The sequence below is a fragment of the Mirounga leonina genome, unplaced genomic scaffold (assembly GCF_011800145.1).
Source record: "Mirounga leonina isolate KUSES-001 unplaced genomic scaffold, KU_Mleo_1.0 Mir_176, whole genome shotgun sequence".
Lineage (NCBI taxonomy): Eukaryota > Metazoa > Chordata > Mammalia > Carnivora > Phocidae > Mirounga > Mirounga leonina.
The window spans coordinates 7,791,927-7,816,595 of NW_023270454.1; the positions used below are offsets into that span (position 1 = coordinate 7,791,927).

Genomic DNA, 24,669 nt, shown 5'->3' on the forward strand with positions numbered 1-24,669 from the left:
AGGCTACTTTACAAAAACATGCTAAACCAAGTAACCCCAGAAGGTACCTCAACCTCAAGAGGGTGACTTTATTCTGCCGAAAACTACAATTCCCAGAATGCATCTAAACCAGACCCTCCCCCCCCCCGACCTCGAGAACGGAGCCCGGAGCTGCCGCAAGGGATTATGGAAGGCGTGGATTCCTTGCGTGAAGAGAGCATTTCACCTGCTAAGGGCGGGAGAATCTTGGAGACCACCTCCCGGATAGGCGGGGCAACGGCTAGTGAGCGACCAATCACCGAGCCAGCCCTTGGAAGGTCTGAAAAGCGGCGAATCAGAACGCAGCAGCTTTAGCCTTCACGGGCGCGCGGTAATTTGAATACAGTAGAGGAGAAACTGGCTCCTCCAAAGAGAGATTCCCGGCTTCGAACCTCAGGTAAGAGCTGCGGGGGCCGAGGCGTGGGGCGGAAGACTGAGGAGAACTGGAGATTCTGTGGAACGTGCGGGTGAATGTCAAGGAAAAAGACCTTTAGCTCAGGGCTTGGCGCCACGGCGGCTCAAGACCGAAACCACCGGGGGTTCTCCGCACTTTGAGGTCGCCAGGTTTCCATTTTTCTGACTTAGGGTTTCCTTGTCTATTTGCCCTGACAAGGTTCGGGAACAGGCGCGCTTTTCTGTCATATCTTTCCTCATTCAGCCCCAGAAGTGTCTTCTCTTAAGCCGCTACTCAACATTGAGTTCCAGAGACCTTGGTTTTCTGTTTCACCTTGAAATCATATTTGCGTATTATTTTTTTTTAATGTACCTGATCCGAAGGAAGGAGAAGAAACTACTGAGCAACATAACCAGGCTGTCTCATGCTCGAGAATTAACGTGCATGATTGTGTTTATTTTCAGCAGCCGGAGGAGGTCCAAGTCTTATAAACAAGGAACAAGCGGCTTGTTCCAGGCTCTTTAGTAAGATGGGAGAGGATTATGCTAAACCCGTTTTCTTGCTGAACTCTGAAGAAAAAGCTAGAAACGGTCTCTGCCTTCATTGAGCATTCAGGCTGTTGAGGAAGACAGTTAAACCAACAAGAAAATGTGTTAAATGGCTTATTAAGGAAGTGTAGGTTCTGGTGAGGGAGATCAACAAGGAGATATCCCAATAGAGTATTTAAATTTGGTGTTAATTAATCAGGCTGACTAAAGGGGAAAATGTGTCCTGAAATGGAATTTAAAAAAAAAAATACTTCTTCCTTGGTAGGGTCATTTTCCAGCTTGAAACAGATGTACTAATTCTGCTTTTATTTCTTCTTAATTGCTATGGTGATGCAGTGTTTTCCTTTTTTAAAATTTATTGTTTATTAAGTGTTCATTAAAGTGATTTGGTTTTTTAATAAGCTTTTATTATTTATTTATTTAAAGATTTTATTTATTTATTTGACAGAGAGAGACACAGCGAGAGAGGGAACACAAGCAGGGGGAGTGGGAGAGGGAGAAGCAGGCTTCCCATGGAGCAGGGAGCCCGACGCGGGGCTCGATCCCAGGACCCCAACGCGGGGCTCGATCCCAGGACCCCGGGGTCATGACCTGAGCCGAAGGCAGACGCCCAACGACTGAGTCACCCAGGCGCCCCAAAGTGATTTGCTTTTTAAAATACCTCATCCATCGGGCGCCTGGGTGGCTCAGTTGGTTAAGCGACTGCCTTCGGCTCAGGTCATGATCCTGGAGTCCCGGGATCGAGTCCCGCATCGGGCTCCCTGCTCGGCAGAGAGTCTGCTTCTCCCTCTGACCCTCCCCCCTCTCATGCTCTCTCTCTCTCTCTCATTCTCTCTCTCAAATAAATAAATAAAAAAAATCTTAAAAAAAAAATACCTCATCCATCAAAAAACCTTTTCAGACTCTAAAAGTGTAATTTTGATATAGTGATTTTTGTACATATTGGATAAATTTAGTTATTATAATTTTCCTATTGCTTTTAGGAGTTCAGTTAAGAAGATGTCAGCTTTTACTCCAAGAAAAAGGAAGCAGCATTCTTCGAACTATGACAAGTGAGTCTCATCCTGTGGTTAGAAACTCTTAAAGAAAAATCCACCTTCTTGTCTTTCTTATATTCTCTCTTCTGTTTCTTAAAATTTCCATTATTCCACTTGTCTACTCCTTGTGGCTATAGTAACATTTTATATTCTAATTCTAATCTGGAAATACTGTAAGCTTTCAAAATTAATTATTCAGTGCCCTTGGAGAGAATCAGGAAGAGCTGTTTTCTGTGACTTGGAAATGTATGTCAAATCTTTTATTACCTTGCTCCTTTCTGTTCTCTTATATAATAATTAACATAGTGTTTTTCATACAGTACTCTTCTGTGAGCAATCCTAGAAAGTCTGTTTACTCAGTGCTTACTCCATGTCATAATAGATAAATTACTCCCCACAGAACAGGCTTGAGGGGGTCAGTTTATTACATAGAATTAATAATTTTAGGAAACTTGTAGCCAGTCAAGCCTGGTGAGCTCTGAGTATATGGCCAAAACTTGGAAATAGGTTTTAAAGCGCGTGCACACACACAATATCAAAGCTTTTTTGTTAACAGTGTTTGTTTTTGCAAGCATTATTGGGACTTTACTTTTGAAAAATATTTGAATGCTTTGGTAAAGACCTAATTTGAGAATCCTATTGTTAAACTAATAGATAATGTGTATGGATGGGTGTTTGGTAGACAGGATGTATTGTTTTTAGTATGACCTACAAGTATGGTTGTTTATTACTTAGCAGTAGATTGGCACAAAATTGAAGCAAAATGATACTTAAAATTGGACCTTGTTTCTTTTCATAGCCTATTATCAGACATTCCATCAAAGAAATTAATTTTGGACTTTGCTGAAAATATATTTCCATCACCTGATCAAAATTACATTTGCCAAAGCAGTGATAAAAATGAAGAAAATGTACATTGCCCTCAACAGGGCCATTTCCTTTCAAGTCCACTCAAAACAACTAAAAAAAACAGACTTCCACCTGCAAATCAAGGTTCACCATTTAAATCTGCTGTGTCTACTGTATCCTTTTACAACAAAAATAAATGGTACCTCAACCCATTAGAGAGAAAATTGATAAATGCGAATAGGTCCATTTGTCTAAAAACTAATAATGAAGACAAATCTTTTCCCGTGGTGACAGAAAAAATGCAGGGAAAACCAGTCTGCTCTAAGAGGTTGAATAAAAAACCGCAAAAGAGTTTAACTTCTAAATATCAACCAAAATATAAATGCATCAAGCCTCTATCAAAGAATTCTAAAAATCCCAAGCAAAATCGAGTGGCCTATAAGCCCACTGTAGAGAAAGGGAATAATTATTATTCAGCTCAAAATAATCTGAATGCTCCTCGGGTTCTAAGCCAAAAAGTCAAACCACAAGTTACACTCCAGGGTGGAGCGGCATTTTTTGTTAGTAGAAAAAAGCCCTGTCTTAGAAAACTGACTCTGGAAAACAAGCCATTACTGGGACTCACACAAAAGAATATATCAGACGTGATCGAAGATTCTGATGTAGAGACTGTCAGTAAAAGAAAAACTTTTGAGACAAGGCAAGTGCCAAAGTGCTTGTTACTAGAAAAAGAACCAAGCATCGAGCTGTTTCATGAAAGAAGTAAAAATGAAGAGAAATCAATAAAGGTAAAGAAAACCAAATATGTAACTTTAAAAACTAACTAAAACTTCAGTATACATAATATATATATAACATGGTTGAACAAAATTTTATTTTCTTTATAGTCTAAAGGACTGTTTTATGAAGCTGAATAGTATATTTTAATCACTATAAAGAATTTAGGGGCAGGGTGGAATGATGGGACTTTTCTCTCTTTTTTGGCTTAGGGAAGCCTACAACATTTTCTTGCATTAAAGTATGCATTTCATTAAATCCCCTTATTACTAAAGTCCAGAGAAACTTAGCAATTTTTACTTGGTAGTATTTTTAGAAAGTAGAAATAACAAAACTAGGGTAGTTTTAAAGTGTATGAGCGTACTGCTTTTATTTGTTTGTTTCAGCTCATTAAAGTGCTAGATTCTAGAAAATTTAGAGAAGACAAAGTATATATTTTTTTTTTATATACCTTGTTCTTGCTGGCTAATCCATGACATTCTGATTTTACTAATTCTTCCTACTTTTCCTGCCAAAAACACCCCTATATCTTGACTGGAGTTTTGGGTTTCGGTGATATAAGTGTGTAAGTTTATCAAAACTGATCAGATTGTATACTTTATATCTGTGAACTTTATATAAATGTACCTTAGTTTTTAAAAATGCACAATTCAGGCTAGAATTCTCAGTTTAGCAGAACAAAGTGGCAATGGGGGGGTGGTATCTGCATTTCCATCCATCCATCTCCTGGTTAGTATTCTCCCTATCTATTTGGTAATAAAGATACAGCATTTATACAGTGACGTGATGAATTCTCTGCAACACTCTATTCTGCCTTATTTTCTTTTCTGAACTTCATTTTGTGGGGCTGGGTATTGGGTTCCGTCTAGTTTTCAGTAATCTTTGGAGCTGGGCTTTTGTGTATCTTAAATTTGTGGAACTGAGCTCTGCTCAAGATTCTTAAGATTTTGTTAAATACCCACTACTAGTATTCATCTCTCCTAGCCAAGGATGAATCTTCTTTTCATTAGCGGGTACATCACCTTTCCCCAACTCCTTGTGGAGCCCTGAGAAATGGTGAACTGATGCATTGTCCCATGTCTACTGAGATGTAATGGTCTTGAATAGGAGTTCTACTTTAATCAAAAGGGGTTTTTTCCTTTCCTCCCAAGCTATATATTCTCTAAGTCTTACCAGATGGTAGTGTTAATGAAACACTTGAGAATGTTTCTACTTTGCTTTTCCCCCTTCCCTGCTACTGCCCAACAAGTGGGATTTAGAAGCCTCTCCAGCTACTCCAGAGTGTTCTTTTTTTTTTTCCCTTGGCTGCCTGTTTTTAAAGCTTATGACAGAAAGTTGTCCCTTCCTGTTTGGTGGCTGCTGGGGAAAATTTTGCCATTTTTGCTAATTTTTTTTTTTTTTACTTCATTATCATAGAAGGGATGTTTTATAATCTTCAATCTACCATCTTTATCAGGAAATGTAATACGTTTTTGACAGGATGACAAATTACAGTATTAAATATGTGCACTCTTTTAAAAGATTATGTACATTTAGTAAATATAGAGGAAATTTTCCTTAAAGTAGTCTGAAAATTGATTTACAATCAGTTTAAAAGTGTAATTTATAATAAACTAGATATTTTGCTTTAGGAATAAATCTATTGGGATTCATTCATGAGATAGGAAATAATTAAGAATTATAAGTTTCCTTTAATTTTCCCTACTCATTATTTTCAGGATTCATTAGGTGGAGTAGTTTCTTTAAGAGAAGGTATGCCTAATGAAAATAAGTGTTTTCCTTCAGAGGATTCTCTCAGTGAAAACAAGGCAGGTAAGTAAGAGAAAACTTCTCAAAATGAGTTTATTTACTTGTAATGATAATTCATTAGTATCAATATGGAATTATACACAGTAATATGTTCGGGGTTTTTTTATTCAGTATGTGTGCTTGTGTTTGTATCTTTGTGTTTGTCTCAGTGACACTGTTTTCTATGGTAAGCAATGCGGTGCATTTTGAAGACAAGGAGACCTTGGGCCGGAATTTAAGACAAATACTGATGCATAAGTGGTCTATGCGATGTGGCCAAGTTACTTAGGCTCCCTAGAATTCAGTCTTCTCATCACACCTACCATACCTATCTTTTACCGAAAATAATAGGAAGGAGTAAAAACAACTTATGTTATATATTTGTGATCAAAATCCTATTGTAAGTAAGCATAATTTACGAAGCCATAGAAAGGACACTGAATTGGGCATCAGGAACCTTGGGATTTTGTCTAGGTCTGCCACTAATTGTGTGATCTAGGGAGGAGATCTCTAAAGTAAGGGGTTAGTCTTCATTTTTAATTTTCTCTTAGTTCTGAAATCCCATTACTAACTCGTGGTGTCATTGTTGAAATCAACAGTATTTACTAAACTATGAATACATATAGAGGTTAATTAACATTTTATTTACCAACCAGATTCTTGGTAACTTTACCTTGTTGGTTATATCTGTAATTTTGGAAATAAATTAAAATTCTAGGAGTATATATGTTGACTATAGTGAGAAAACTGCAGTTCATAGGAAGAAAACATAGATAAAACTAAAAGCATAATTTGGAACAATAGCGCTTAACAGGACTTAATGATATATATAGAAGGATTGTTCATAATGATGATTCTGAGATACACTGTTAGTAACTAGTATTTACTAGGTGCTGAATATGTACCAGGCAGCACTAAGTGTTTAGTATGTGTTATGCTTTACATAGGTTGTGCTATTACTGATATAATACAACATGTAACAAAACAATAATGGCTTTCTCTTTACAGTAGTTGTAAAGTTTTCTTTTAATATAAATTTATTTCAGTAAACTAAATTCATTTAAAGAAAAATATTTAATGAATAAAAAATAATACAGATGGCATAAGGATATGGCAAAATTCATAAAGGTAGTATACAAATGGTAAAAGTTGATTACTTCATAATTAGTTTGTAATTTCTCACAACAACCCTAGGAAATGGGTTTGTATGCCCATTTTATAGACAAGTAACTTAGCCACAGCTGATCAGACCTGTTTTGGCCTTGTTTCTAGAGAATGAACTCTATTTTTCAATGCAAAGTTAAAAGTTTGCTTTTTGCTACATAGCCCACTTGCAACATATTTTTCTCTAGGCAACTACTATTTTAACTTTGGTCTTTAAAACTTTTTTTTTTTTAAGATTTTATTTATTTGACAGAGAAAGCAGGGGGAGCAGCAGAGGGAGAAGCAGGCCCCCCACTGAGCAGGGAGCCCGATGTGGGGCTCGATCCCAGGACCCTGGGATCATGACCTGAGCCGAAGGCAGATGCTCAACTGACTGAACCACCCAGGCGCCCTGGTCTTTTTTTTTTTTTTTAAATAGGCTGTTTATTGTGCAATAATTTAATTTTTAAAATTTTTTTATGTATTTATTTTTTTTAAACATTTTATTTATTCATTTGAGAGAGAGACAGAGAAAGTGAGAGAGCACAAGTGGGGTGAGGGGCAGAGGGAGAAGCAGACTCCCTGCTGAGCAGAGAGCCTGATGTGGGGCCTGATCCCAGGACCCTGGGATCATGACCTGAGCCGAAGGCAGACGCTTAACTGACTGAGCCACCCAGGTGCCCCAATAATTTTAGATTTATAGAAGAGTTATAAAGACAGTGCAGAGAGTTCCTATATATCCTTTACCCATTGTTACCATCTTATATCTCCATGATACTTTTGTCAAAACTAAGAGACAGGTGTTATTAGTACATTACTACTAACTAAACTCTAGACTTTATTTGGAGTTCACCATCTTTTCTATAAATGCCTTCTTTCTGTTCTAGGATCCGGTCCAGGGTACCACACTGCATTTAGTTATCATGTCTCATTTGTCTCCTCTGGTCTATGACATTTACAGTCTTTTGTTTATTCCATGTTTTTCATGATTTTGACATTCTTGAGGAGTACTAGCCAGTTGTCCTATACAGTGGCCTTGAATCTTGGTTTGTCTGATCCTTGTCTCATTAATAGACTGGACCTACAGGTTTTGGGGAAGAATGCCACTAAGGGGAAGTACTCTTCTCACCACGTGATATTACAGATGCTGTTAACCTCTGTCATTTGGTTAAGGTCAGGTTTGCAGGTTTCTCCCCTGTAAAATTACTCCTATTCCTTTTCCATACTCTGTTCTTTGGAAGTAAATCTCTAAGTCTAGCCCATCCTTTCAGGGAGGGGATTAAGCTCCATCACCTGGAGGGGGAAATATTTACATATTTATTTGGAAATCTTCTGTAAAGTGTTGTCTCTTCTCTCCTAATTATTCAATCTTTAAATGGACTCATGGACACATATTAGTAGGAACTCATAAGTATTTTATATTTTGGTTTATAATCTAACACTACAGTATTTATCCTATTGTTCAGATTGTTCTGGCTTTGACCATTGGGAGGTCTTTTCGGTCATTCTCTTTGGCATGTCCTGTCCTTTTGTTTTTTTTTGAGCACTTCTTTATTTTCTGGCACTACAGGGTGCTCCAGGCTCCTCTTGAATCTTCCCTGCCCCAGTCCTAGAATCAGCCATTTCTCTAAGGAAACTGGTTCTGTTGGGTTGCTCCTGGAGTGTCATTACTTCTAGGCCCTGTCAGCAGACAGCTAGGAACTACATGTCTGTATACTAATGCATGTATACACACATATCTCTAGTTGTTCCTGTATCTCTCCATCTGTGCATATGCTAAGTAAACACAAGTTCGAACCTGATGTCTCTGACTCTAATCCAGTACCTCAGGGTTTATCCCTTTCTTGTTTATCCATAGCCTCCCATGGACAGTGAAAAACCTGGTTCCCACTCTTCACTGTCCACCCACTTAATTGTTCAGTCCCAGGACACCTGCACAGTAGTTTCAGAATTGTTAATTCACACTCCTGTGAGAAATACTTACCAGTTAGAGTATGATATTTACAGTCCTTTTGTCTTTAGCCTTATAATTTCTAGTTAAAACGGTTCTGCAAAGTTACTTAGATCAGCTGCCTGTTCTTCCCCTACCTCTTTATTGCAGTTATGCCGTGCAGTTCTGATACACTTACATGCATTTGTCCCAGTCTGCATTCCATCTTGGAATCCTCCACCATCACGGCTGATGTTTAAATTTGATAAAGTTCAACTTAATTAATATTTTCTTCCATGTATTGTGTTTTTGGCGTTGTATATAAAAACATACCCAAACCCAAGTTCATGTGGATTTTTCTCTTACATTTTCTTCTAGAATTATATAGTTTTACATTTTACATATAGGTCCATGATGCATTTTGAGTTAATTTTGTTTTTAAGATTTGATTCATTTATTTATTTGAGAAAGAGAGAAGAAGCAGAGGGAGAGGGACAAGCTGAGCATAGAGCCTGACGCTGGGCTCAATCCCACAACCCTGAGATCACGACTTGAGCTGAAAACAAGAGCCAGACACTTTAACCCACTGAGCCACCAAGGTGCCCCCCATTTTGAGTTAATTTTTATGGAAAAGTATTGTCAGGTTTTTTTGCATATGACTGTCCAATTGTTCGAACACCATTTGTTGACTATCCTTTCTCCATTTAATTACCTTTGCCTCTGTCAAAAATCAGTTGGCTGTTTTTGCGTGGGTCTGGTTGGGGCTATTTTGTTCCATTAATCTATCCTTCTGCCAATACCAGACAGTCTTGATGATTACTTGTTAAGTCTTGAAATGAAGTGACTTGAATATTTTCGTCATACTAACCTTTAAATATTTATGATTTAAAGCTTTGGGTTTATTTTGTAATATAAATTATTGTCCTTTTTTCCCCTACCAGTTTCTCCTGAGTCCATTGTCTATCCCATCTTCAGTGTGTCTTCGGTCAATACAAAAAGGTAGGGATTGCTCTTGTTTTAATGTTTAAGGTTTATTTAATTTTGAGTCCTTTGGGTATCTTTCTTTTTTGCACTATTTAATTTGGAGAATATATTTTTTCTTCCCCACTTAGGGGATATTGAGAATAAGATGAAATCAGGCCCTCTTACAGAAACTTCAAAAGAACCTAAGAGTTGAGAGAAGGGAAAAATCTTTATGGGTTTGAACAATAATAATTGCTAACATTTTTTTTTTTTAAAGATTTTATTAGAGAGAGGGAGGGAGAAGCAGGCTCCCTGCTGATCAGAGAACCTGACACGGGGCTCAATCCCAGGAACCTGGGATCTTGACCTGAACCAAAGGAAGATGCTTAACTGACTGAGCCACCCAGGTGCTCCATTTTGCTAACATTTTTATACAGTACCTGACCCATAATAAGTAGTTTATATCCTTTATCTCACTTGATTCTTACAACAACCTAGAAGGTAGATACTACTAATAATTACATTTTCAGCTGAGGAAACTGATAGTAATCCAGTTACAATTGCACAGCTCTTAGGTGCAACAATCTTAGCAGCCACGACTAGAGTCCATATCTGAATTCGGCTATATTGCCTTTCCTGGGTGATAATATATTAAGAATAGTTCATGTTTAATGAGCATTTACAACCTTATGATGTACCATTATTTACCCCATTTTATAGGCTAAGAAACTGACCAGAAGAGTGAGTAACTTGCAGCAGCTCAGTGCTCTTATAAATCCTACCTGAAGCTACCACTATCCTAGTCAAAGCTAAGACTGGGATGTGGGGAGGCATGGGTGGGTATGAGCAGAATAGGTGGGAAAGCTCTGGAAAAGAAGTTTCTTGTAGTCTTAACATCTTCCTAAGTGGTTTTGGTCCTTCTCTCCCCACTTGATAAATAACTGGAGGTATCGAGCAAGGAGATTCTAGCTTGGTTCTACTTTCAGGGCACCTCACCTTAAGTCATTTCAGAGATTGGCTTGGGTGGGCAACTTTCCTTTTTCCAAGGCCATATTCCTAGATTTTTGTACGTTTCCATTTTTTCATCTATGTCTTCTTTCATCACTATTTATTGAAGATCGAAACCTACCACAATTAGCTGATAAAAGTGTATACACTAATCTAATCTAGCCTAAAGAGATATTAGGATACTACTGGTTGAATTGTTCAAAATTTCTCTTTATGTAGGACCCAAAAGGTCAAATCTCATCAGTCCCTTATGGATTAACCTATGACTTTTAATTTAGGTAGGTTACAGATTCTCCAGGCTCATTGTCTCACATTCATTTTTTGTTTAGCCACTCATTTGGCATTTATAGAGTACTATGCGGTACTGAACTATACTGAGTTTTGGAGCTGTGAAGATAAATAACACATAGTTCTATCATGGAAGTTATGGTTGAAGGAGGACAGGCATTTAAACGAATACATATAATAAAGTGTTAAAATTACTAAGGTAGAATAAAGAGGGGCGCCTGGCTGGCTCAGTCAGTTGGGTGTCTGCCTTCTGCTCAGGTCATGATATCAGGGTCCTGGGATGGAGCCCTATGTTGGGCTTCCTACTCAGCGGGGAGTCTGCTTCTCCTCTGGCCCTCCCCCCCGCCCCGCTCATGCTTTCTCTCTCTCTCTCTCTCTGTGTCATAAATAAATAAAATCTTAAAAAAAAAAAAGAAATAGATTGTGGTCATACATGCAGGGATGGGAAGAGCTGAGTTCCTTAGCAAAGGTTGCATAAACAAGGGGGTCAAGCAACCTACAGAGTGTGTTTTATATAACGGGCATGTACCATTAGTGGTTTGTCAGAGCAGTTTAAAAGCATCGTATCTAGCATTTTTTAAATGGAATAATGCATCTCTCACATTTATTAACAGTAAGTTATTTAGTGAAACTTTTTTGTTTTTAGTTTTATATATGTGTCTGTATTGGTCAAAATGTAAAATATATTTCTTACCATGATATTGCCAAATCAGTTGGAAAGATATTCTTCTAGTCAAATGATAACAGGGTAGCCTGGTTTAGCCTTGAAGCATTGGACAGGTTTTTCTCTAGTGTTTTGTTTTGTTTTTTAGCTTGTTAGCTTTCTCTGAATCTCTTGCTTTGGGCCCTTAGTTTTTTCCTTGCCGATTTTCTCTTCCCTCTACTCTCCACAGATTTTTATTCCTTTCGTCCTTGGAAAACCAAGGTCCTTTCATTATAAGATGAGAGTTACAAACTCAGGGCCTATAGAGATTGGGTGGAGGTTGGAGCCAACTGAAGAATGCATACCTCATCTAAAAGCATGCGCTGTGTTAGTTGCATTCTTTGAAGACATAGTGGTCTGGTGATCTTATAGTGTCTCTTGCAATATTGGAAATACACATTTTTAAGTGAAATCTCTAGATTTTGAAATATTGGTAGCTAATCCAAAGTTTTAAACACTGTATAAGCCAATCAAAACATACCTGCTAGCTGGATTTGGCCCGAGAGCCTCCAGTTTATAACCTCCGTAAGCCAATCCCAACATTCTTTCCTAATGAGAACAGGTTGCCTCAACACCATATATCCAGCCAAAATATTTTTTTCCTAAGTATTTGAGAATAGTGGGGTGGTGTATTAGGTATGAGGACAAGTGAATATATTAGCCTCATTCAACTGCCCAAGTAAAGAGTTGTTGGATCATAATATGCTGGTGGCTAATTTCCTGTGGAACTGTGAGGTTCAATAATAGAATCTACTTATTTGGGGCGCCTGGGTGGCTTAGTCGTTGGGCATCTGCTTTCGGCTCAGGTCCTAGTCCCGGGGTCCTGGGATCAAGCCCCACATTGGGCTCCCTGCTCGGCGGGAAGCCTGCTTCTCCCTCCCCCACTCCCCCAGCTTGTGTTCCCTTTCTCGCTGTGCCTCTCTCTGTCAAATAAATAAATAAAGTCTTTAAAAAAAAAATCTACTTATTTTCTGTGGTGTTACAGGAATTTCTTTATGCCTACATGGGTAAACATTGTCCTAAAATTTGGCAAAGCAAAAAAAAAAAAATTTACTTTTTAAGGAGGAAGTCAACTTAAGACTGCGTATGTGCATCTGATACTATAAATGAGAGTTCCTTGGACTTGGAGTTAGAAGATGAGGATTTGTGTCTTACTGCCACTCTTTACTAGTTACTTTACCTGGAGGAAACTACTGATCCTCTCTGAGTGGGTCTCAGGTTTCTCATAGTTCTGAGCCCTATTACTTCATCAAGTTACTGTCAATAGAGAGCAGTAAAAATTGCAAGGTTCTCTGCAAGTATTATGTACATATCTGTTTTCTTTTTATTGTAATTCCTCAGATATTTTTAATTTGTTAAATATTAAGTATTAAATTATTAACTTTCATTTCAAAGATCTTTAGTTGACGAACAGTCTTCTGTGGGATCCGTCATATCTGCTAACTTCTTGAAGCAGATCAACACGCAGAAAAGTACTAATACCAGAGATGCAAATAAAGAAACAAAAGAGCAGCTCATCATTGTGAGTAAATTTAAAATAAAGCTCCTCCTGTTTTGTGGCTCTCACATACAGAACATGAAGTCAGACATGTTGTCTTAGCATAGTTAACATGGTTTAGAGACATTATGAGTCTTGTAAATGCCAGCTTTGTTGTAGTGATAGCACTTAAAACTAGTCAAGTAGATTTTCAAACTCATAATGTTAGGCAATGCTAGTAATTTAGTAGAATGCTAATGAATCAGTTGTCTCCGGATAAGGAAAATTATTGTTGATCCACAAAAGATGTAATGAGCATAGCTACACTGTAATAGACCTGGGCTTGGCAAATTATGGCCATGGACCAAATCTGAACCATGGCCGCTAAACTAAGAATAGCTTTGATGTTTTTAAAGGTTTGGAAAAAAGAGAATGATATGAAACAAAAAGAGCCTAAAATATTTTCTATCTGGCCTTTTGCAGAAAAAGTTTTACAATCCCAGTATTCATTCAGAGCTTGGTGTTTTCAGCAGCATTAAATATTGCCTCATGAGATAGAATGGAAGTTAATAAGCCATAAAAATTGAATATTCCTGACTTTCCTACATTCATGAATTTATCATGCCAAATTTAGGAAAGTTTTCTGAACTTTTATTATGTATTTATTTTTTTATCAACTCTTGGGGCAAAGAATTTTAATATTCCTAATCACTTAAGGAAAAAATACTACATAATGAATATACAAGGCCTGAGATTTTTGCCCTGCCTCTTTGAAACAAGGCCTTTTCACGGCTCTCATTTAAGAGCTTAATAAAGAAGCACTATTGTTCATCTTAGCTATTATCTTTATGATTTAATCTGATTCCTTCTAGAATTACAGGTCCAGCCAAGGGATCTTGATTTTTTTTATACCATCAAAGAGACAGTTTGATTTCTTTCATCAATTTATTGCATTTTTAGGTCTCTTCTCATTCCATTTTGTTTAGTAGATGGGGGAAGAGCATATAGTAAACAGACTTTCATTTAGTATTTTACTCGTGCCGGCATAAAAGAAAAATAGGAAGAAATTTGAGTGAGTAGTTACATGAACTAAAATACAGAGCTATTTGTGATATGTTTAAGATAGGCTTTTTCTTTTTCTTTTCCCAATTACAGGACGCAGGTCAGAAACACTTTGGAGTCACCATGTGTAAGTCTTGCGGTATGATCTACACTGCCTCCAGTCCTGAAGATGAACTGCAGCATGTTCAGCATCACTACAGATTTCTGGAGGGCATCAAATACACAGTAAGTCAAAAGTAGTCTTTCAGTTTGTTCTAAAAGTAAAACTGCCTTAAAAGATACATTTCTTTTGCTTAAACATTGAAAAGATATATATACATATATATCTCTCTCCATAAATACCATCTGCAGTTTTGTTTTCTAAATATTTGAGGCTGACAGTATTTAAAAGCTACCTTTTATGAAAGTGCCAGTTCAAACTTTCTATCCTAATATAAGAGAAGTATTGTCCTAGGCTGAGTGAACACCCTTCATCCTTAATTCTAGCCTTTTGAGCAGAGCTGAACAATTAGGATACAAAACTCAAAGACTTGAGGAGACCTCACTTCCCTGCACCTCCTCACTTTACTTTCTTCTTTGTAGATAGGATTAGAAAAACAACTTTTCTGTGACTTCTCCAGGCTTTTTCTTTTCTGATAGGAGAGGTTCCATCTTTTTGTCAAGCACCTTTCTAGCCCAGTACATCCTGCTGTTGGTCTTTGTGACTGTTCCTGCTACTCAAATGCATTTCCTTTTTCCTCTATTTTTAGTGTGGTTTATTAAAGCTCTGCTTACCCTAGCCCTCCCCCACCTTCCTACTCCTAATAGTTCATCATTTTTTCTCTATATTCCTATGAAGGGCTCTTTAATTGACTTCATCTTATTTTGTAGTAGATTATGTACATGTCTCCCACTAGGGTGTCAGCCTCCTGAGGACAGGCACTGTATTTTAGGCATCTTTTATTTCCCTCCTCACATCCCTTGAGATGGATTGTGTCTTTTTTTATATCATTCATTGTTCATCTTTTTGTTCTCCCCAGACTATTTGATGTTTTTTTTCTCTCTTTTTCAAATTAAACTATGACTTTTTTTTCTTTTTGTCAGGGCTGGAAAAAAGAACGCGTAGTAGCAGAGTTTTGGGATGGGAAAATTGTGCTGGTCCTGCCACATGATCCAAGTTATGCTCTCAGAAAGGTATGGAACATAAAAGTTTTTTAATCCTTGTTCTCCTCCTACTCCCTTTTTCTCCTCTTACCAAGAAATCAACCTAAGTATGAAACACCTTTCCTGAGAGCTAATCCACCTTGGTGTGCATGCAAGGATGACTCTCATAGTGGCTTATACAAAACTAAATTTAGAATTATAAGACAAAGTGTCAGTCAAAGATTAAAGAAAACAGTTATCTGTTTTATCCTTTACCTTCATTTTCACTTGTGAAAGATAAACTAAACTTTTTAATATTGAGAAATTACCCCAGAGTCTTTTTCTGTGTTAGTATTGTCTGTTTCTTGGGCTGGATGTTGAGCCCCCCAGTGAACAGTGAATAAAGCTGAAACAAAATCTCTTCTGGCACTTCCCACTCCTTACTCCCCCAGGAGTCTGCATTTCTTTCTGCTGAAAGTGATCTGTAAAATAGGTTTTTCAAACCCTGTTTCCAGAGTGGCAGATACATGCATCAATAGTGAAATAATTTGGGGAGTGTATAAATCTAGGGAATAGAGGTAAAAGAAGCTAAAATGATAGTAATCATAAATTAATCTCTTTTGGTTTTTAACATCATTAGGTGGAGGACGTCCAAGAACTTGTTGATAATGAATTGGGCTTCCACCAAGCTGTTCCCAGATGTCCAAACAAAACCAAGACTTTTCTCTTCATATCTGATGAAAAGAGAGTAGTTGGGTGTTTAATTGCAGAGCCCATCAAACAGGTATGGTATATGTCTTTTAAATTATTGGCATAATGTGAGCAAAATAAAGTAGTTGGGTGAAATCTCAATAAGCATTTAAGAATGCTACCATTGATGACTTTTTTTCCCTACTAAAGTATCCTTGACCATATGAATAATTGAAATCTTTTATTTCTATTATATTTGGTATTTTGTCATATGTAAGCAGAATAAGTCAGTGAGTCTTATGTTCATGTAGTCATTTCCATACCCGGACTATAAAATATAGTGATTTTAGATAAGCAAATCTGTAGAGCCCAGATGTTGAACATGTGGTTTAGTGCAGGTTAATGTAGCTGGCAAAAGAATTATTGTCCCTTAATTAGAATCTATTTTAGGTGCTAATTAGCAATGTTCTGGAAGAGGAGTTGGCAAACTTCAGCTCGTGGACCAAGTGTAGCCCACCACCTGTTTTATAAATAAAATTTTATTGGAACACAGCTATGCTTATTTATTTCCATATTATCTGGGGTTGCTTTTGTAACAGAGATCACCTGGCTCAAAGAGCCTAAAATATTTACAACTTGGCCCTTCGCAGAAAAAGGCTGCCAACTTTTGTTCTAGAGTAGAGATAGTTTTTGCCTTCAAGGAGCTTATAGTATAATCTTTAGCTAGAGAGAATTATAGTTCAAATGTGTTCTTTTTATTTGACTTTATAGTATCCCGCACTTACGTCTCCTTCCTTTTAAAAATACTGTTTCAATATGTCTTAAAACGACACTAGCATAAATTTATCCTATTCCTTTGTGTAAGTGCCTCCCTTTCTCCTCTCATTTCTACTATCTTTTTTTTTTTCTTGAAGATTATATGTATTTATTTGAGAGAGCGCATGCACAAGCAGGGGGAGGGGCAGAGGGAGAGGAAGAACCAGACTCCTAGCTGAGTGGGGAGTCTGATGCGGGGCTTAATCACAGGACTGGGATCATGACCTGGGCCAAAGTCAGATGCTTGACCGACTGAGCCACCCAGGTGCCCCTCATTTCTACTATCTTTATTGTTCTTCCTTATTTTTTCTTTTTATCTGCTTTTTCATTGTATATATATGTGAGATATATATATGTGTGTGTGTACACACACAATATAGTGTCTCTTGTGGGTTTATCAGAAAATGGAGAGAAAAGTAGCTGGTTTATATTAGTGATCAGTTTGGCCTTTTCTTTCATTTTAAAGAAGTAGACTTTATGTAGTGATGTTAGACAAATATAGCCAAACATATTGTCTTCTACTTTTTCTTATTTCTTATTTCAAAAGCAAAGTTTTCTTGATGGTAGTTAAAACTTAATTAAGTACCCACCTATCAGAACAGCTACATTTAAAAATAGTGACAATACCAAATGCTGGCAAAGATGCAAGGAAACTAGATCTTTTAGACATTGTTGGAACGTAAAATGTTAAGACTGCAAAACATTTGGCGGTTGTTTTTTTTTTGGTTTTTTTTTTTGTCTTTTTTTAAGACATATTTATTTCAGAGAGAGGGAGAGAGAGTGCATGTATGTGCACACAGTAGGGAGGGGCAGAGGGAGAAGAAGAGAGAGTCCCAAGCAGACTCCATGCCAAGCCCGGCACCAACACGAGGCTTGGTCTCACAACCCGGAGATCATGACCCAAGCTGAAGCCAAGAGTTGGACACTCAACCAACTGACCACCCTGATGCCCTGGCAGTTTCTTAAAAAATTAATCATACGTTTTTCATATGACCCAGCAATCCTGTTCCTGGGCATTTATCCCAGAGAAATGAAAACTTATTCTACACAAAAGCCCATACCTGAATGTTCATAGCAGCTTTATTTGTAGTAGTCAAAGCCTGGAAACAATGAAAGTGTTCTTCAGTAGGTGAATGATTACACAGCTGGTACATTCATACAATGGAATATGACTTAGCAATAAAAAAGAACAAACTTGATATATGCAACAACTTGGATAGATGTCAAGGACATTGTGCTAGTGAAAAAAAGACGATCTCAGAAGGTCACATGATGTATGATTCCATTTATTTGACATCCTCAAAATAACAGAATTATAGAGATAGAGAACATACTGAAGTAGCCAGGGCTTAGAGATGGTGGAGGAGAAAAGGTGGGTGTCGCTATACAGAGGTAGCAAGAGAAAGATCTTTGAGGGGCGCCTGGGTGGCTCAGTTGGTTAAGCGACTGCCTTCGGCTCAGGTCATGATCCTGGAGTCCTGGGATCAAGTCCCGCATCGGGCTCCCTGCTTGGCAGGGAGTCTGTTTCTCCCTCCCACCCTCCTCCTTCTCATGCTCTGTCTCTCATTCTCTCTCTCTCAAATAAATAAATAAAATCTTTAAAAAAAAAAGAGAAAGATCGTTGAGATGGTACGGTAGCTCTTTGTACGGGTTAGCTGTGGTGGTGCTTAAATGAGTATACAGGTATGATGAATTGTTCCGTGATATGGAACTATATGCATACATTATACTTACGTTATTCCTTGGTTTTGGTATTGTACTATAGTTATGGGAAATATAACCATTGGAGGAAACCGGGTGAAGGATACATTATTTCAAAATAGAAAGTTTAAAAAGATCCTTAAATACCAACCAAATTTCATAGTTAATATGCAAAAATCTTCTTTAGTATTACCAGTTTTTCAGGATATCATAAATATAGTTTAGGCTGGAGAGAATGGGAGAAGTTTATGTACTGGATTAAAAGTAAGAGTCTGATTTTTATAATTTTTTAATCCGAAGAAGGAAGTTTCATAATGGTCTGTAATACACTAGAACGTAGGAATATCTCAACACCAGTAGTTGTTTTTTTTTTAAGCATTGTGTGACTAAATGGATAAGAATTCAAACCTCTTGTGGGTTTATCAGAAAATGGAGAGAAAAGTAGCTGGTTTATATTAGTGATCAGTTTGGCCTTTTCTTTCATTTTAAAGATCATTGAGCCAAAGACAGATGCTTAACCGACTGAGCCACCCAGGTGTCCCTATAAATTTTTTTTAAAAATTAACATTTTTGGTGAAGGCATAACAAGATTAATTTTAGATACTTAAGTCTTATTTAAGGAATGGCTTTTAAAAAGAAATGTGAACTCAACTGTACTGTTAGCTCTAGATGCGTCTGTATATCATTGCAGGCCTTCCGTGTCCTTTCTGAACCAATTGGTCCAGAATCCCCAAGCTCTAAAGAATGTCACCGGGCTTGGCAATGTTCAGATGTACCAGAACCTGCAGTCTGTGGAATAAGTAGAATATGGGTCTTCAGACTAAAACGAAGAAAGCGCATCGCACGACGATTGGTAGATACTGTCAGGTAAGAAATAAAATAAAATGGATCTAGACCCAGATTAGCTTTCTCAGAACCTTTGCCGGCTCATGAGTCAAAGCGAACTATGTTGTTAAGACACTTCTGTTTAAATACTACCAAAGTCAGACTAAGGCAAGTGTTGGCACTGGGGGAAAAACCCCACTAGATGTACTCAATTTAGGGCACAACATTCCAAGTGTGAAACATGATAGCCCAGTGCTCATCAAACTACCTGCGGTAAAAAACTAGTTTAATTATAGACCGACACTTTAATAAAATGAGATGAATTGCTAGAAAATGAAATAGAAAAACAAAACAGAAAATACAAGCCCACATTTTTATTGGATTCAGCAGATGTAAATAAAAGTTAACACTGCAATAAATATAATTTCTACAAACAAAATACAGGTTTAAAAAAAGAATTACGGAAATTGTACATGTTCACTGACCAGTGTGTGACCAGGTATAATTAATGAAGACTTAATATAATTCACAAATGTAACTAAAATGGAAAAGTGAGTTAGCAAGGCAACCCACAAAATGGAAGAAAATATTTGCAAATCATTTATCTAATATATCCAGCATATATGAAAGAACTCTTACTACACAACAATAAAAAGACACATAGCCCAATTTCAAGATGGGCAAAGGATTTCAATACACAGTTCTCCAAAGAAGAAATAAATAAGGCTCCTATCAAGGATTTGCAAACCAGGGACGCCTGGGTGGCTCAGTCAGTTAAGCGTCTGCCTTCAGCTCAGGTCATGATCCCAGAGTCCTGGGATCGAGCCCCACATCGGGCTCCCTGCTCAGCGGGGAGTCTGCTTCTCCCTCTCCCTCTGCCTGCCGCTCTGCCTACTTGTGCTCTCTATCTCTCTGTCAAATAAATAAATAAAATCTTTAAAAAAAAAAAAGGATTTGCAAACCAAAACCGTGATGAGACACCATACTGACTAGCATGACTATAAATTTTTTTATTTTTTTATTTTTATTTATTTTATTTTTTTTTAAGATTTTATTTATTTATTCATGAGAAACAGAGGCAGAGGGAGAAGCAGGCTCCCCGCAGAGCAGAGAGCCCGATGCAGGACTTGATCCCAGGACCCTGGGATCATTGAGCCAAAGACAGATGCTTAACCGACTGAGCCACCCAGGCGTCCCTATAAATTTTTTTTAAAAGGGGGAAAATAACAAATATTGGTGAAGATGTGGAGGAAATTGGGATCCTTACATTTTGCTGGTAGGAATGTAAATGGTACAGCTGCTGTGGAATAGTCTGGTAGTTTCTCAAAAAACTAAACTTAACCATATGACCCAGCAATTCTGCTCCTAGGTATATACTCAAAAGAAATGAAAGCATGTGTCCATATAAAAACTAATACATGAAGCTTCATAACAGCATTATTCGTAAGAGCCAAAAAAGTGTAAACAATCAAATTCATGATTAATGGATAAATACAATGTGGCATTTCCATACAATAATACAATGGGATCTTATTTGGCCACAGAAAGGAATGAAGTATTAACCTCTACTACAACATGGATGAACCTTGGAAACAATATGCTAATTGGAATAAGCCAGTCACAAAAGGTCCCGTATTGTATGATTCCATTTACAGAAAATATCTAGAACAGGCAAATCCATAGATAGAAAATAGACGAGTAGTTTCCAGGGACTAAAGGCAGGGTGAATGGAGAGTGACTACAGATCGGTACAGGGTTGCTTTTTGGGGTGATGAAAATGTTCTGGAATGGATATTGGTAGTTGCACAGTGGTGTGAATATACGAAAAACCACTGAATTGCACACTTTTAAAGGGTGAGTTTTATGATGTATGAATTGTATATCAATAAAAAATTGTGATTTGTCATTTTAAACTCCCAGGTTCACACTTGGAACGAACATTTAGTTACTTGAAGTTTCTTCTGTGACAAATGAACTTACTTCTTGCTTGTTAATGTACCTGATCTAGGTTGGCTGGATGAGTTTCACAAAACTTATTCTCTCGACTTCTATTCCTAAGATAACAGGTTACAATCCAGTGACCACACTTTGACCAGACCAGGGACCATGCTTTGAGTAGCGCTAGTCAAGCCTGTTGAGTCCTATACACTTTTTTTTTTTTTTAAAGATTTTATTTCTTTATTTGACAGAGAGAGCACAAGCAGGGGGAGTGGCAGGCAGAGGCAGACAGAGAAGCAGGCTCCCTGCAGAGCAAGGGAAGCCCGATGTGGGACTCGATCCCAGGACCCCAGGATCATGACCTGAGCCGAAGGCAGTCGCTTAACCAACTGAGCCACTCAGGTGCCCCGAGTCCTATACACTTTTTAAGAAAGAACACCCAAAACCACTGTGGGATCCAGTGTTGGGCCATAATCGTAGTCCCCTGCACATTCCTTATAAAGGGGAACAGTGAGAAAAATTAGTGTCTCTAAAGATTTTTATTTGACAGTTAATTATGAAATATCTCTACTTTCTGTATTTTATGTTAGGAGATGCATACATTTGGCATGGGGAATACCAGTATCTAACCTAGCTCCACCAGTCTGTAGTCCAGTGCTTCTCAAACGTGAACGTGTGTATCAGTCACCTGGGGATCTTGTTAAAATGCAGGTGTGATTCAGTAGGTTGGGGTGGGGCCTGAGATTCTGCATTCCTGATAAGCTCCCAGGGGATGATGAGTGTTGCTGGTCTGTAGATCGTACTTTGAGTACCAAAGCAATAGGTTATCTATAAGCAATAATGAATAAAAATTAAGTTGCCTTTAATGGAGAAATAAAAACATTCATTTGAGAACACATCTTTCTTCTCATGCCCGGGAATTGAAGATACAGGTAGCAAAATTGGCAGCTATCCTGTATATGAGGAGCCTTGGGCAATATATATTTAAATCCCCACAAGAGTAGAATATTGTTCATGGTTGTTTTACCTAAGAAGCAACTGAGGCTCACCTGGGATTATTAGTACACGTCTATACTGATAGGTGAATAAAAGGACAGAGTTAGGACTCAAACCCACAGATCTAATGTTCTTTCCATAGCTGATATCACTTATAAAGATAGTAAGACCTGTTTAATATTTTGTTTTGGATTCTAGTAAATTTAGCAATAAACTTTGTACGAAATTACATAGTATACCATATGCTTTTATCTTCTAATTGAATCCAATCTTTAATTTTTTATTTTTTGAAATAATTTCAAACCTATAAAAGAGTACCAGAAATAGTAAAAAGAAGCCCTTATTTACCTTTGCCCAGGTTCATCAGGTTTTAACATTTACTTTCTTCCTGAATTATTTAGAAGTAAGTTATGTACATTATGCCCCTTTAGCCCCTCGTACTTCATTCAGTGTGTATTTCTTAAGACCAAGATAAAAGGTAGTCTCTTTCATAAGCATACTTCAGTCATCAAACACAGGGTATTTAATGTTAATGTAATGCTTTTATCTGATGTATAGTTCGTATTTCCATTTTGTCATTTGTCTTCAAACGTCCTTCCTAGCATTTTTTTTTTCCTGCCATGATCACATTGCACATAGTTGTCCTAGCTCTTTCATCTTTATCTTCCTTCACTTGGAACAGTTTCTTAGTCTTTGTCTTTTATGGCATTGAAGAATTTGAAGAGTACTGGCCGGTTATTTTTGGAATATCCTTCAATTTCGTTGAATTCTTTTAACCATTTCATTTTATTACTTTTAATCCTAGTTGAGCTGGGTCAGGAGAGTTGTGGTCAAAATGCAGGTTAGTTTTTGCCTCCTTAAAGCTCTGAGCGTGTGGTGTGGTTGAGGAGAGTAGTTGTTGGTTAAAATTGTTGATGGTGGTTTTTTGGTTTTAATGAACTGTGGCTTTTAGTCAGCAATATTATCGTCTATTCCTTGCTCATTACCATGGGTCCCCTGGAGTCAGCTAGCTGGTTTTTACAGCTCCTTTTGCCTCTCAGCAGAATTTTTTCTGGACCTCAGTTTGCTCTTCTGTGAAATGGTATCATTAGACTTCCATCTCTAAAATCTAAGGCATTAAATCACTTTATCACTTAATTTTTATTTTAATCAAGAGTATTTAAAGAGATTGAAATTTTATATTTGGATTGCTTTAAAATAAATTATGCTTATGATTAGTTGGAATTTTAAGTTGGTTCCATTGTTAAATTGTCTTTTCCTCTTCTTTAGGAATTGCTTCATGTTTGGCTGTTTTCTCAAGATTGACGAAATAGCATTTTCTGACCCAACACCAGATGGCAAGTTATTTGCAACCAAATATTGCAACACCCCTAATTTCCTTGTATACAATTTTAATAGTTGAAGCCAGTGTCTACTATAGAACAGTTACTGTGTGGATGAGTTCAGATAGCCCCATATCATATAATATTTAGCAAATATCAAAATAAATATACTAAGATACACACATACACAAAAACCTGTATCGGTTTTGTTCCTTATGAATTGAAAAGTGAGGGATAAATTTGTTGAAAATTATCTGGGGATTCAAAAAAAATTTTTTTTTTTTGGATAATATATACTGACTAGCACTGGAATCCTTAATTATGAAACTTTGTAGCTATTACTGGAAAATGACATGCCTCCTACATAAAAACACTGACAAAGCAAGATGGTTTCCACAGATATGTGACCACTTACCTTTTATAAAGCACACTTTTGCACCAGGATTACCTCATGCCCAATCAGAAGCAAACAGCAAAATTTAAAGACAGGCAAATAATTTCCATGCCCAGTCTTTAAAGGTAATTCCTGAATTCTGTACACAAATTCTCACTTTATAGGTATTGGCTGGAGCAATTCAGTTTGAACAGATTTAGTAAGTATTTTGAATTTTTAATTTGTAAGAGGGCTTTCCCCTCTTTATGGTAAAGAATGAGTAAAAGTTCCATATCCTTTTATGTAGAACAGAATTCTGTAGCTTAAGGTTTTAATCCTTTTGAAAATCATATTAAGCAAAATGTACCTGTCATCGGATCCAAATACAGTTAAACGTAGTAATTGCACTATTGTCATTTCATGACCTTTGGGAGTGTGAAAATGCTAATTTGTGCTGCTTACCTTCAGTGCGCTTGTTGCTGGGGATTGACAGCATTAACAGAATGGACCCCCAGTTGGATTAGATGATTCATATGGTTACATTTTTAAAACTTTTGCATGTTTAAAATACATCTGACTTGTTCTGAGGAGTCTGGCTGCCGTGCTGACAAAGTGAATAGTAATATATAACTGAGGTCAGTAAATCAATGTATGTAGGTGGATGGGCCAGAGAATGTGATGACATTATGTAAACACACCTCAGTATGCACACATTTTTCTAGTATAATTCTTGGATACTTACTTTGAAGAGCAAAGAATATTTTGATTCTAAAATTCATGTAACTGCTTACCTGGCAGTAGGACTCTAGGGAAGTAGTTTTCCGGGTTATAACTCTGTAGAATCAGTTCATCTGCATTCTTTTATTTGCCTGTAAGTTAACATGTTCCCAAAATTTAAAAG

The 24,669-nt window shown here is 37.3% G+C and overlaps 1 protein-coding gene across 1 annotated transcript; it reads left to right on the top strand.

Annotated features, from left to right (window-relative positions):
- Window positions 1-354: 354 nt before the first annotated feature.
- Window positions 355-24,669, top strand: ESCO2 (establishment of sister chromatid cohesion N-acetyltransferase 2). Its single transcript, XM_035022617.1, has 11 exons — window positions 355-415; window positions 1,944-2,012; window positions 2,797-3,634; window positions 5,342-5,435; window positions 9,426-9,483; window positions 12,842-12,968; window positions 14,079-14,210; window positions 15,069-15,158; window positions 15,748-15,891; window positions 19,006-19,181; window positions 23,343-24,669. Exons 2-11 carry the CDS (start codon window positions 1,960-1,962, stop codon window positions 23,473-23,475), a joined length of 1,845 nt encoding a protein of 614 aa, XP_034878508.1. The 5' UTR covers window positions 355-415; window positions 1,944-1,959; the 3' UTR covers window positions 23,476-24,669.